At 50.3% G+C, this 14,698-nt stretch overlaps 1 protein-coding gene across 2 annotated transcripts in view; it reads left to right on the forward strand.

Annotated features, from left to right (window-relative positions):
• Window positions 1-14,698, forward strand: part of LOC144170858 (neural cell adhesion molecule 1-like) — an 871,116-nt gene that overhangs the window by 698,241 nt on the left and 158,177 nt on the right. For both annotated transcript variants that reach the window (XM_077700881.1, XM_077700882.1), the window contains exon 4: window positions 8,496-8,702. In XM_077700881.1, the coding sequence (XP_077557007.1) occupies window positions 8,496-8,702 (207 nt within the window). The remainder of the gene's footprint in view (window positions 1-8,495; window positions 8,703-14,698) is intronic.

The following is a 14,698-nucleotide window of genomic DNA, read 5'->3' on the forward strand; positions in this document are numbered from 1 at the left end:
GCGGGCCGGGTCGGGCCCGGGCTTTCGGGCCGGCCCGGGCCCGTGCAGTGCTCTAGCCAGACCTCGTTTGGACTCTGAAACGCCCAGACCTCGTTGGTGCCTCTTGCAAGACCTGCCAATAAACACCCTATTATAATATGTATATATATATAGCGAATCAGAAAATGGGAAATGAGGGGCTCGGTGAGATTGAGAGAGGGAGAGAGAGAGAGAGGGAGAGAAATAATGGTTGGCAGTCAAGAAAGCCTCGGAAAGCAAAAAGGAGAATGTGGTAGGTCATTGAAACATATAAAGAATTTTGTAAGACAGAAAGAAAGTGGAGGGAAAAATGCCGCTGGGTGGGATCCCAACCCACGACCTCCAGAATGCTTCCCCCAACCGCAGGAAACAAAAACACCTTAACATAAATACCCCAGACAGTGGCGGGGAAAATAGCTCAGCCGATAGCGTAGTGGTCATCGCACCAGACCGGTCTTCGAAAAAACTCCACACTCGAAAAAACTCGAAACGTCGCCGCTGCTACTACCGTCGCGTACGCCCCGTCGACTACTGGCGTCTTTATTCGTCGCCAGCCTGGAAACCTTCCAGCCCCTCATGCTTGACGGAGCGCCGTACGCAAGACGGACCTGTGGCGTGCGCCGGACGACGGGCTACTACTATGTTTTCACTGTGGCGAAGCTGGTCATCTGTACAGGTCGGGCCCGTACCGTCGTGCTGGTGTTCGAGGAAACCCTACGAATGCACCCTGCCCTCGTTATGGTGGAATACCTGTTGAAATTCAACAATACCTGTTGGCGTAGAGCGCTCCCTCTTGCCCAGAAACCAGGCCAGCATCGTTTCCTCGTTACGGGTGGCCGAGCCCTCGTCCGTCCTCTGGTTCGGCCGGGCGCCGCTCGCCCAGCCCGCATGGGGAAAACTGAAACCAGTGACCTCTCGAGGTGGGGCCGCTGAAAAGACAGCCAGCAAAGATCCTTCATCGTGTTTACGACGACGTATACAGGAACCCACGTAGTGAGAAAATTATGAAAAAAGAGCCACGTGTGACCTCGCCGTGAGGATCGACGGGACTGCCCTGGTGGACACAGGCGCGGATTATTCGGTAATCAGCTACAATTTGGCAAGAGAGCTAAGGAAGGGGCTCACGCAGTGGGCTGGGCCTCACCCTCGCACGGCGGGAGGACACCTGGTGGCTCCTACAGGACAATGCACGGTTAGGGTTACAATACGGGGGTACACCTACCTGGGCGATTTCATCGTACTCCCGGAATGCTCGAGGGACGTCATACTGGGTATGAACTTCCTGCGAACGAACGGCGCCAATATCGACCTACAGACGTTGACTGTTACATTCTCCACAGGACGAGCCATCGCCAGAAACGGTTCATAAACACAATTCCGTGCCGTCCGCGTAGTGGACGACAGCGTTGTGGTACCGCTACGAAGCAGTGTAATGGCCCTCGTTAAAGGGGACGTGGTAGAAAGTCGCTAACGGCTTATGAAGGCAACATAAACTTGCGTTTAGAACGGAACATTTGCGTCGCAAGGAGCCTTATCCGCCTGCATAACGGCTGTGCGGATGTCGTGCTGACAAATTTTGGGAACGAGCTTCAACACGTCCCAAAAGGCACCGCTATCGCCTCCCTGCATGACTTAGTTCAAGCGGCACACGTTTGCACTGTGGGAACCGGTTGGCATGAAGCATCGGCTCCGAAAGATATTGTCGGGCTAATCCACATCAGCCCAGACCTGTCGCCAGATCAGCAACAGCAGGTGATAGTCCGTCTCGAGGATTTCCGCGAATGTTTCTCCACTTCATCGAAAGTTCGACAAACGCCTGTGGCCAAACATCGAATTATCGTCGACGAAATGACCAAGATGGTCTACCAGCACCCCATCCGCGTGTCCTACAAGGAAAGAGAAGCCATTCGAAGCCAAGTAACGAAACTTTTACGAGACGACGTGACTCACCGGCGAGAAGTCCATGGGCATCTCCTGCTGTGCTGGTCGGAAAGAAAGAAAAAACCTTACGATTTTGCGTCGATTATAGGAAGCTGAATCATGTAACAAAACGAGATGTATACCCTCTTCTACGAATAGGCCACGGCTTAGACCGGCTGCGAAATGCAAAGTACTTCTCTTTAGATCTCAAAAGTGGTTTCTGGCAGATTGAGGTTGACGAGCGAGACCGAGAGAAGACCGCGTTTGTCACACACGATGGCCTTTACGAGTTTCAAGTACTTCCGTTCGGTCTCTGCTCTGTACCCGCGACGTTCCAGCGAATGATGAACACTGTCTTGGCCAGTTTAAAATGGCAGCCGTGTCTGGTTTACCTGGACGATGTCGTAGTGTTTCCTTCCAGTTTTGATGACCACCCACACACGCTTAGACTGGTTCTAGACGCCATAAAGTCGGCTGGTGTTTCAATAAGACCAGAAAAGTGCAACTTCGGCTACTAACAGCTGCGGTTCTTAGGACATGTCATCAGTTCAAAAGGTGTTGCACCAGACCCTGAGAAGACGGCAGCTGTAGCAGCATTCCCACGACCAGGCGACAAAAAAGCTGCTTGGCGCTTCCTAGGCCTCTGCGCCTATTACAGGCGCTTTGTAGAGACTTTTTCCGACCAGGCGGAACCATTGACGCGGCTGACGAAAAACGACGTACCTTTCGCATGGCAAGAAGAGCAAGAAGTGGCCTTCAATCACCTGAGGGACCGGCTAGAAAAAGGCCAGTACTGGCTCACTTTGACGAACAGGCGCATACAGAGACCGATGCCAGTAACGTCGGTCTTGGTGCAGTCCTCGTTCAGTGGCGGGACGGAGCCGAGCGAGCTTTTGCCTATGCCAGCCGTACTTTATCAAAAGCAGAGACGAATTACTCCACCGCTGAAACACAGTGTCTTGCCGTCGTCTGGGCCATCAATAAGTTCCGGCCGTACCATTATGGTTGGCCGTTTAATGTTGTCAGTGACCAGCATTCGTTGTGCTGGCTGGCAAACCTAAAAGACCCATCTGGACGCCTCGCCAGGTGAAGTCCGGCTGCAAGAGTACGACATGACGATCGTTTACAAGTCCGGGCGGAAGCATAGCGATGCTGATTGCTTGTCACGGGCGCCTGTCGACTCGGCATCCCCAGACGCCGACAAAGACTTCCCCTTTCTCGGAGTCGTTAGTCCTGCTGAAATGGCCCAACTGAAGCGAGAAGAGCCCGAATTGCTTCTTGTCATCCAGCATTTGGAAGGCCTCAATGTTCCAATTCCGCACGGCTTTGGCCGAAACATCTCGTCCTTTAGCCTCCGGAATGGTGTGTTGTACAAGCGGAATTTCAGAAATAGCCCGGACGCGTTCCTACTCGTTGTGCCAACAGCGGTGCGCCAGGAAATTTTACATGCCTGCCACGACGAAGCCTCGGTGGGGCACCTGGCCGTGAGCCGTACACTGGCGAGGATCTGCCAAAAATACTATTGGCCGAAGCTATTGCGAACAGTTCAGATCTACGTCAAGAGGTGCCGCAAGTGCCAGAGGAGGAAGCTCGCGTCTTTGAAGCCGGCAGGGCTTATTCAGCCCGTGCCCCTTTCCAGCAAGTCGGCATGGATCTCCTGGGCCCGTTTCCTACCTCCACTAAGGGGAACAGATGGATCGTAGTGGCGACCGACTGCGTCACGTGATACGCAGAGACTGAATGTCCCAAGAGCAGCTGCGGCTGAGGTAGTTCAGTTCTTCGTCCACAACATGGTTTTATGGCATGGAGCACCCCAGATTATCATAACAGACAGGGGCACTGCTTTCACAGCTGACCGCATGCAGTCCGTCATGATACTAAGCCCCACCTCTCACAGGCGAACAACTGCTACCATCCGCAGACCAATGGCTTGACTGAGCGACTTAACAGGACCCTCACCGACATGCTATCAATGTATGTCGACCTAGAGCATAAAACGTGGGATGAGATCTTGCCATACGCAACATTCGCGTACAACACGACACTTGAGGAGACCACAAAAATGACTCCATTTCCGCTGGTTTATGGTCGCGTTGTCACTGCAACTCTTGATTGCATGCTACCAGTTCATGAGGATGAAAACGGCGACGTTGACTATTTTGTGCAAAGAGACGAAGAAACACGCCAGCTAACACGGCAGAGAATTCAACGTCAGCAGAGTTCCGATGCTGCTCGCTACAACAAGCACAGGCACGCCGTGTTCTACGAATCCGGGGACGCGGTTTGGGTTTGTACAGCAGTTCGACAGCGTGGACGTACGGAGAAACTGCTCCGTCAGTATTTCGGGCCATATAAAGTGGTTCCCCGCCTTAGTGACGTCAACTATGAAGCGGCACCTGATGGAAGGGCGCCCTGCTCACGACGCGTCCGGCCAGCTCCAGAGGTAGTGCACGTGGCCCGAATGAAGCTGTACTACGACCAAGGAGGTTAAAAAAATTGCAATTTGTTTTAACCTCCTTGACTACGACAGAGAGCAGCCTTGTTTTTCTACACCACGCGAATCCGGAACTTGCTGATGGACAGAACGTTTTCTCTGCCGAATTCCTGGGACGGTTGCCCTTCGGCAATGAAGCATTGCCTTATCTCGTTCCGAGGCCGTCATCTATTACTTCCTGGTGAACCGCACTTCGAGCATCGGGACGATGCTACTTCCGAAGAGGAAGGCAATGCCACACTCCAGTCATTCGACGGCAGCCCAGAGGGGCGGTGCCGTCAATCTCTCGTTCGCGCGAGAGCGGGTGTGTACCCTGTGGGAAACCCAGAGTCCTGGCGCGTTCCCTATTCCTCGCCGCCCGCCGCCGAGGCGAGGGGGGGAAGGCTCCTTCTCTCCCCTCGGCTGCGTCGCTCCCGCCGCGCCGCAGGCATGTCGTGGCGCGCCGATCGCTCGTCACGTGACCGGTTCTTCGGGGCCCCGGCGGGCCGGTCTCGGTGTGCGGAACGAAGGAAGGGCCTCTTGGGTTCCAGCGGGCAACGAGGAGAGACGTGAGTACCGGAGATCCAGCTTCACCACCTTCCTTTGTCTACCCCCTTGCGCCTGCCTCCTGATCCTCGCTGGACGGCTGGGTCGGGACGAGCGAGAGTCGGCTACGTTATTGGTGGCACGCCAATAAACGAGTGTTTGGTCGTTTCGTTGTGTTTGTGTGTTCTTTGCTGCTCTCTGCCGCTACGCCGGTCGGCGGTCCGTGGCGGAGTTCAGCCGAGCTAGCCTTGCGGCCGGAACCCTGGTCCCCACAACCCACACACCCCGGCTTGACGAAGAAGAGGACATTTTCTCTCGTGGGCTTTTCTCAGCTGTGACAGCGTCGCTATTAGACTGCCATGGGATATGTGGTCCCTTTTCTAATTAAGCAACTTCTTCCTGTTCACCAGTCGCTACATTTACCCTACAATATATATATATATATATATATATATATATATATATATATATATATATATATATATATATATATATATATATATATATATATATATATATATATATATACCTTCTCGAGGAGCTAGAAGAAATTGTTGAGAAAATGGTTGACTCACAATTAAAAACAAAAACAGTGGTTTACTGACGTTTTGACTGGAGGACCAGCCTATAAGTGAAGACTGGTCCTGCAGTCGAAACGTCAGTAAACCACTGTTTTTGTTTTTAATCGTGAGTCAACCATTTTCTCAAGTATACATACATACATACATACATACATACATACATACATACATAGATACATACATACATACATACATACATACATACATACATACATACATACATACATACATACATACATACATACATACATAACGGTAGCCCGTGAAGAACGCCGCGAAGGCAAACGGGCTTAGGGGTAAGTCATTTATTCTTGAAACCGTCAGTTTTTGCACTTTTGAAAGATAGACAAAAGGTGGAGAAAAATATGCCCGCCAGGTGGGATCCGAACCCACGATAACCGAAATACCGCTCTGGTGCCATAGCCACTGCGCTTCCGGCGGCGGGGGTGGGCTTTCCTCCGCTTTTTTGGGTATTTATTGCAAGGTAATTTGTTTCCTGCGCGTGGAGGTGCTAGCCAGCGCCATCGCCACTCCGGCGACTAGGAGTGAAGGGGGCCTTCTTTTATCACGGGATATAGTAGTCGCCGACAAAAAGACATGGGCGCATAAGTTTGGTGTTTGCCAGATAGGTGTGTCCTAGATTCTTGCTCCGCCAGCCATTCAGCCTCAGCTCCGAAAGTTGCGTCCATACTCACAATACATCACAATGCCCTTGTTCAAACCGAACGCCTAAATAGAATATTTCCCGAGCCGCCACGCGTTGTTTACAGACGGAGCAAGAATCTGGGCGACTTTCTCACTAAACCCAGCAGCAGCTGACCGCAATCTACTGGTTGCATGTCGTGTAACAAACCACGGTGTAAAGTATGCCCGCCAATGACCATCACAGAACGCGCCGCCAGCACAGCTTCAAACAAGCATGCTAATGTAAAAGGTAACTCTAACTGTGACTCCGACAACGTCGTATACCTTCTGGAATGCACTCTCTGCGGCGAACAATACATCGGCGAGACTGAAACACCTTTCCGTTTGAGGTTTAAAAATCACCGCTCTCATGGAAAACCCTGCCCCTTTTACCTCTATCGAGGCATGTGAACACTCGTGGTCATATTGTTGAACAGCTGAAGGCCACAATTCTCAAATGTAGTCCTACCTTATCTATAAGTTTGAGTCAGCTTCGTTTGGCATCAGTGAAAGTTGCGGCGACCTTACGCGTCTTTCCTCCAAATTATAACTTTGGCCATCCCGTTCTCATCCCCCTTATTCATGTGCAGCAATTCTGGATCTGTCAGAATAGTGTGAAGCGCGTACATTTATTTACTTCTGCAGATAATTACGTCCCATCATTCGCCAACAAGCAGTAGCCGACTTTAGTTTGCGTTCTAGCACAGTGGTCCTCAGCACAGCGACTTCCCTAACCAAATCTGCCCAGTCAGCCTAGACATCATGCTCTGTTTACCGTGTTGGCGTTGAGTCGTTCAGAGCAAGGTTTAATAATCAGAAGTCACATTCGAAAACTCTGCCATCTCTCCCTCTGATAAAGCACCTTAACCTCTTTTGACCACTTGGAGCTACGATATTAGAATCTGGGTTTCGCTCTAACCACGGTCGACTAATGCGCTTGCACCTTGTGACAAGTTCAAATACGCGTCCTCGGTCATTAATGAGAGTTTGGGGAAATTGTCGTCTTTGCTGGGTACCTAAACAAAGTGAACTTCCTTTTTTTCGGTTTTAATCGGCATATTGAACACCTGTTAGGCCACCCCACCTTCCCAATTTTTTATCTTTTCTTTCCTCTTTTTTTGTAACTCGGCGTGGCAGCTGTCTTCCCAGTACGCCCTCCCCCGCCCTCTCACTCTAGTTGAGAGGTGAGGGGTTCACTGCGGTCGGCGGCCCCTTTCGGGGGGTTGCCGTCTGCGAACTCACTATCCCCGGTCTAATCACTCCAGTGAGCCGCTTCCTGGACAATTTTGTTAGCTGTAAAATCGTTTGTTCACGACTTGCCTCCCTGCCGCCATTCTGCTGTGACAGGCTGTGGCTTTGGTCATGTACACAAAACTTCTTGACCCTTACTGGTGACCCGCATTGTGGTAGCTTTCACGCCGGACATAGACGGTTAACTAAATTAGATATTCATGTAAGTGGTTGTGTTGCTGGCGCGTGCGCCCAGAGGACTGCTGTGCACTTGCGAACTCCCCTGCGATTACTCACTGTGCAGCTCGTCTCGCCGGCGAGAAAGAAGAACGTCGCCGTCCGGTACAGTATCCAAGCTAGTACCCTCTCAACATTCTCAGTCATGCAGAGTGCATCAAATTCGTGCAAAGGCGCCCCCCTTTCAGCAAAGGTTTGTCCCCTGAAACGGCGCCGAAGAGTGCCAAAAGGGAAAAGAGATGCTCAAGTTACGCCTGTAAATGCGGGATAAGTTGCGTTGTTTGAAGTGCCGTGTAGTGACTAAGTTCGTGGGAAAGCAGCATTTTTTCACTGTCAATGTATCCTTTAAGGGTGACTTCGTCACCGCTCAAGTCTAGAATTATCGTTTCGTTTCTGCTTCATTCACGCGAGCCTTAGCTCGAAACTTCCATGTAAGGAAAACCTGCATGTAACGAAAACATGCGAATTTTTATCAACTTCGTTATATCCAGGTTTAACTGTATGTATATAAGGACAATTTCGAACAAGCTAGCGGCCCCAGATAAGTTGCCAGACTTCGCCAGGGCAAACACGCTCTTTCCAGGCACGGCGGCCACTTTTCTGATGGAGGCGAAAAGCAAAAACGCCCCTGTGTTCGAGATTTTGGCGCACGTTAAAGATCCCCAGGTGGTCGAAATTAATACGGAGCCCTCCACTAGGGCGCGCCTCATCGCCAGCGTCAAACCTCACAACCAATAAATGAGCGAACGCGCTCATCCCCGGCACGCCTCGCATACATGCAGCATGTCCGTTCGTTTGCCTCGCAGGCGTTCCCGAGCCCACGGTGAGCTGGTGGCGCAACGGCACGGAGCAGCTGCACCACACGACGGACAGCTCGTCGCACGGCGTGACGCGCTCCACGCTCGAGCTGCCGCAGCTCCACCGCCACGACCTCAACGCCTCCCTCGTCTGCAAGGCATCGAACCACAACGGCACCTACCTCGTCGCCAGCGGCGTCAGCCTCGAACTTTACCGTGAGTCGCCGCCCGTCGGTGCCCGAACGCGGCCATCTTGGGAGAATACCGACAGCCGCTGCGGTAAAACTGGAGATTGCAGGGGCTGTGGTAGCCTCGCTTGTATCCAAGAGGTGCCGCACGATTTGGCTAGCTCAGTCGCCCTTATTACGAAACATCAGAAAAATGCCGTTTTCGAAAGGCCAACGTTTCAGGTGCTCAGATGTTGCAACACCGTTGGTATGGGAACTGACCACATGTAATAGTTTAGGCGGGAAGCGACTGTGAATGGAAGTTTCGCCGGTGGAGAGGGCTAAACAATGCGAGCGGAAGTCAGTTGAATACCCCCATTACCAAATTAAAAGCGTTTAAATTATGCTGTACCGTCAAAACTATTTTTTACAGCTCTGACATTCGATGCTTCCCTCGGCGTGTTTTCGTTTAAGCATTTCCAGGAGTTAAACAAGTTAAGTAATAATTGTCGGGTAAGTCCTTTCGGACACTTCAAAATGTAGCGTGTAGATGCGCTACACCTCACACATGCAGGGCCCGAAAATATAGGCGGTTCTCAGGTGGACTGAGCAGTTGCTTTTCACATTCACCAGAAAAGCGTCTTCGTGGGTCAAGCCTGTGATGAGGCGCGCAGTAATGCAACGTCCTCGCTACTACGCCACCTCGTTCAAAATGTGAGCAAATCTTAGTGTCTGTGTCCGCTGCGTAAGTCGCGAAATAACTCTGCAGCCCATAAGTACCCCGCGAGACAAAAGAAATGATACTTCGTTCGGATGCGACTAAACGTCACTGTAGGTGCGTTTGCGTGGAAAAAGTTCAGCGCATGATGCCACCTGAGTGCACATGTGTGGCCAGACCGCAAGCGACGTAGCACTGCCGACCCCACACGTTTGTTTGCAGTACTTGGCACTAAGCTTGTATTGGCGGTGAGATGTTTCAGTGGCGCCCCCTGGCTCTGACGTCGGCTTAGGGACTCGCGCCCCTTTCGTCTGCTACACTCCGCTTTTGAGGGGCAGCAGTGCCTGCGCTCGAGATAGGCCGCTTTCATACTTTAGTGCATTAAAAAGCGTATTTTTAGTAATTGAGTCATTTTTCCAAGCTTGTGACTCATCTGCATAATTTGAAGCTGTATCCCCCACAAGTTTGCGACACACGAGGAGAGAAAGAACAACTTTTTTCAGAGCATCGGTCAGTATTTCGTGTTCAACCCGTCCTTTCTAGCCTCTTCGCGAGGTTCAGCGCACAGATATGTATTCAAAATGCGTTGGCTTCCCTACAGTATTTTGGAGACGCTCTTATGACGACTCAACAGTCTGTGCTACGTACACGCGCATCGCACAGCAGGAAATAAATGGCTGTCTTCTATTTTTTGTTGTTGTTGTTGACTTGTATCCGATGAATGTTTTTTCTGTGCCCCACGCATTTTTTTAAATATTAATTAGTTATTAATTAATAACCGTCACAAAACGTCTTATTAGTAGGTTTGGTGATGTTTGGGAGGCTCACAAAGATCGTGAGGATGCCTTCTTCAGGCTGTATGCATGGCATACATTCCCTTCTTCACGAATTGGCTTCCGTTATGGGTACTTGCAAGAAAGTGCATATTCGCAGCGTGCGTTGTTCATTCACATGCAAATACAATGAGAAGGTTCTTGCTACGCCACCTCGATCGCGCCCCGGGCAACGTTGTCCAGAGTACTCGAAGGTGGCTTTTATGCTCCGAATTTCTATCGTAACCATTGTTATCATAATGAACGGACTCTCATCCCGAACAATTATGACACGATTACGGTGTTTAAGGCTTGATCTACTCGCTAAAGAACGCAATAAATAGTATATGTGTATATATTACAAGAATAGACACCGATGAATATCTCCAAGGAGCTCTCTTCAACTCTTTTCAACTCTTCCAGGCGTAAAGAACAAACCCGGGATGGTGATCTATGAATTGAAAAAAAATTCTCTTACTCATTTGTCCTGGACTGAGGACCCGAACCACTAATCAGCTCGATTTTACTGTTAAATAGTTTTCTCCTCCTCCCTAACCTCCTCCAGCTCCTCCTCCTCTTGAATGCAGTTTTCCTATAACGCAAATATGGATACTGGGAAGACATGACTGTGGGGAATGTACTGAAATATCCCTCCAGGTCTGAACAAACCATTTTACTGTATTTTTACCGTACACGTGACTCATTTTGCTCAATAAACCTCCATACTGGCTCGTTGTATAAAACCAGCACGGGTCTATACGCACAGTGGGTTATTCGGAACTCAACCTACTTTTTTTTTTTCGCGCCATAGTGGATGTCGGCATACTTCCATGCCATGACAACGTAAATTTATGTGATAAAATACTTTCAAGCGTTCGGCAACGTTGCAAAGACTGTTTTCCTTACATATGATTACCGGGAATCGTAACGCCTTCTGCCAAAGCGGACAGCCCAGAAGGCCTGGTATTTGTTTTGGTCTTGCAATTTCGCTGTTGTCGGTTATTAGCAGCTGACTGTTCCCTTTGTTCGAAAGATTTCGTAATACAGAAGCTGACCCCTAGCTCCGACTCTTCGCGCTGCGCACAGGACTGGCTTCGCAAGGAATGGGGACGTCGGCAATGTTTCTTCCGTAGCGGTACCCAAAACTACACTTTAACTCACGCCTTGAGCTTGTGTGTGCGATTTTATGTCTATTATTATGATAAAAAGTTACGCGCTTGCCAAATCTGGTGCGGCCAATCGTCAGACGTCAACCGAACGCAAAGAAACAGCAGGGAGAGCGAGCCCGACTGAAGCAAACGACAAATGCGAGAATCCCTAAGCCGACGTCACGGAGGCGCGCTTCGCAGCGCCGCCCGTGGTCACGCTCACCGCCAGTTACAGGGACCACGAAGGCAGCGCTCGTCTGGCACCAAACGATAGTTTATTCGCTTAGGAGTTTTACAATGGACCTTTTTCCAGCACCCGTCCTCCTAGCGGCCGCACCGGCGAACTAAAAATGGCAGTAAGGCACGCCCCCCAAGAATGCGGGTTTTTTGGAGAATTCGTGCACAAAATATCCTGGTCCTGCAGTCCCTCCCGTGCACCCCCCCCCCCTTACCCCCACCTTTCACATGAATTTCACGGCAGCCGGGGCACGTTCCCCTATCTGCAGTGGTCGAAGGCCCCTTTTTCATTACTTTTGTTCCTTTTCGTTACTCACTCACTGGCAGCCATGCATGTGCTCGCAGTGTGATCAGCCTCTCCACCTTTGCTGAGAAATCTTTGCCCTTTTCCTTGGAAAGCCTTTGTGTGTATACGTGTGTGTGTGCGCGGCGTGCATCTACGAACCCAGCACGAGCTGAGAAAGAGAAAAAATACAAAAGCGCAGAGCTAGAAAGCAAAGCCGCTCCCCGAACAGAAAGTCGAGAGGCGCCCGTTTGTTTATTTTGCCCCAGGCGCCTGCCAAGAATGGCGGACCGGCAGCTCGTGCATGCGCAGATCGCTACTAGAAAAAGGTCTATTTGCTTGCGGAAATGACTAGCTTCTCTTTGACCGCCTCCTCTTATTTAAAGCAAAGTGCAGCTCCTGGAATATTTTTTAATGAAGAATGAAGACATTAGGCGGGTCGCTCTTAGCAAATGATTGCAGCCAGACGCAAACACGTTCACTTTTACGCCACCACTACCGCGTCACAGTCCGCGACCGTAGGTTCTTTAAATCAAAATTGCGATTCCAGGCTTTGAGAAACATCACGGTGTTAGCCACCAAAGTACAAGGTATAGGCCAAAAAGCCTCCCTAACGTTTTCGACATCCACCTTGTTGTGTAGGAAGATTGTTTGCTTTTACAGCGCAACACTTTTATGCGTCGGCGAGTCCTACACTTGTTGTTAATCCCAATGCCACTTGAAGTATCCTGTTCGTGCTCCCGCACGCACCCACCGCCGCATTCCACCCCCGTGAAGCGAACGCCTGCACCACACAATCCGCCAGGAACAGTCTTGGTTGGTCTTGCTGATACATTCTGTTCTTGTGTGCCATTTAAGCAGCAAAGTCGTCACGTGTTGGAAACTGCACGCGGCATGCCACGCTTTTTATATCGGTGCTCGCTGTCTCGTTGCACGTCCACTCGGAGCAGCGGCCGTCTTAACGACTGCCCTCTCGTTTGCGCCGAGATCTTGCGAGGGGCTCGTCCTGTAACTCCGCTCATAGACGGAGCTTTTCCGGGCATGAATCTCCCAAGCTGGAGTTTTCTTGGAGGTTATCTGCTTAAAGGAGCCATGAAGAGAAAAGCAAAGTTTGTTTTACTCGAAAGATTAGGTGTTTCATAGTACCCCAGGCGCTTTCCCGGAAGCAAATGATGCTTTATTCACTGAGAAATAAGGCAATTTAAGCCAAAATTTTAAATCTCCCGCTAAAATTGCACATTTCGTCACGTGAACAATGGCATCATACGAGCCGGTCCATAGGGAGGCGAAGCTAAAGTTTGCCGCGCGAGGGAAGCGCTGCCCTCTCCCCGGAAGGGGAGTACGCCGGGGCGGCGGCCTATTCGGCACGTGCTTTTTTCGCTGTGCGCGTGCTGGATTTCTCGCGCTAGGAAGAGGGCTGGGTAAAATTTTCTTTCGAATTATGAAAGCATACACATTAGCACGTGTCCAGCAAGTTCGGTTTAAACGTAGAGTAGTTACTGAATTCATTTATGTCGACGTTTGTCTTGTCGTCTGCTACAGACGCGCCGCCTGCTTCCCGCCGCTGGACCGGCAGACTGCACCGACGATTTTAAGGGGGGAAACGCGTTGTTCGGCGGTCGTCGGTTGCTCTTTTCTTCTGCAAGGCGACAGCTGTTCAGCTGGTCACAGCGTACTTTTCTCTTGTTTGTTACTCCCTTCGCGTGCTCGCGCTTCTGACATCCGGACTTTCTGGACTGCAGAAACACTGACGCTTGCAAGAAATGTAAGATAAACGTGATTGATTATGGTTAATAGGTTATTTCTTACTCTTGAAACAATCAGCTGCATCTTATAAAAACGCATTAGAAAGGCACGCGCTAATTAAGGGGTGCGCTGACAGCGCCGCATTTCCATTTTACTTGTCCTTGAAGAAATTTTTGTTCGCAATGTTAGTCACCCGCTTGGAGTACAAGTATGGGTTAGCGTGACAGTTCGCGGAAACAACAGAACAGCTTGTGACGTATAACTTTTAATTACTATAATATACAAAATTTGGTGTATACCTCTTTTAATTACCAGTATTTCTAAATGTGGGAAAAAAGCGAACAACGCAGCAATCCCGTCCAGAACACAAGTCACAATGACAAGATGGAGCAGAGCTACTACAGCCAGGTAAATCGCTAGAAACTATTTTTTTTCACCCATGCAAAATGTCAACTTATTGTGTTATATATGGACGATATCGAACGGCACCAGCTAAACAACTCCGAAGTTCATTTATTATAGCGGGAAACAATCATTGACAGCATGCATTAAAAAAAGTGTAGAGGGGAGGGCTCGTTAGAACACTAGTTCGCATTTTCAAAGCCGGGTAATGTAAACTGAAAGCACACAGATACAAACAAAAATGTGTCAACTTATTTTACCTTTCGAACTGCTGTGATCCATGCTTACCGTCTATCCTTTTGGTGCGCTTTCGCGGGGAATATGCGGAATTTAACGAATGGATCCTCTTCTTTCGCCTTGTTACTGTCGTGGCAGCTGACCATGCAACAATATGGGGTTTTTTTTCGCTTTCAGTTTCATCTTTTCGTTTCGGGCTAGTGAGGAGTGTTCCCGCCGCTCTTTGTACGTGCTGGCTTAAGTGGCTCGCGCAGCCGGCGGTCTCTTTGTCGCATTCGTGAGTAGGAGGCTGGATGCCTCAGGCGGTGCGGCAGACAGCGCGAGCTGCGCGTGCACTTGCCAGACGCGGCGGAGCGGGCCGAGGGGCGTCTGCTTAGGGCGCTGAAAAGCCGTTCACCAGGCGTAGTCGTTTCGCGATGACTGAGGTGGTAAGACCAACCAATGGTCGCCTACAAGAGCACT

This window comes from Haemaphysalis longicornis, unplaced genomic scaffold (assembly GCF_048455015.1).
Source record: "Haemaphysalis longicornis isolate Haplotype H1 unplaced genomic scaffold, Haemaphysalis longicornis Haplotype H1 scaffold_2, whole genome shotgun sequence".
NCBI classification, from domain to species: domain Eukaryota; kingdom Metazoa; phylum Arthropoda; class Arachnida; order Ixodida; family Ixodidae; genus Haemaphysalis; species Haemaphysalis longicornis.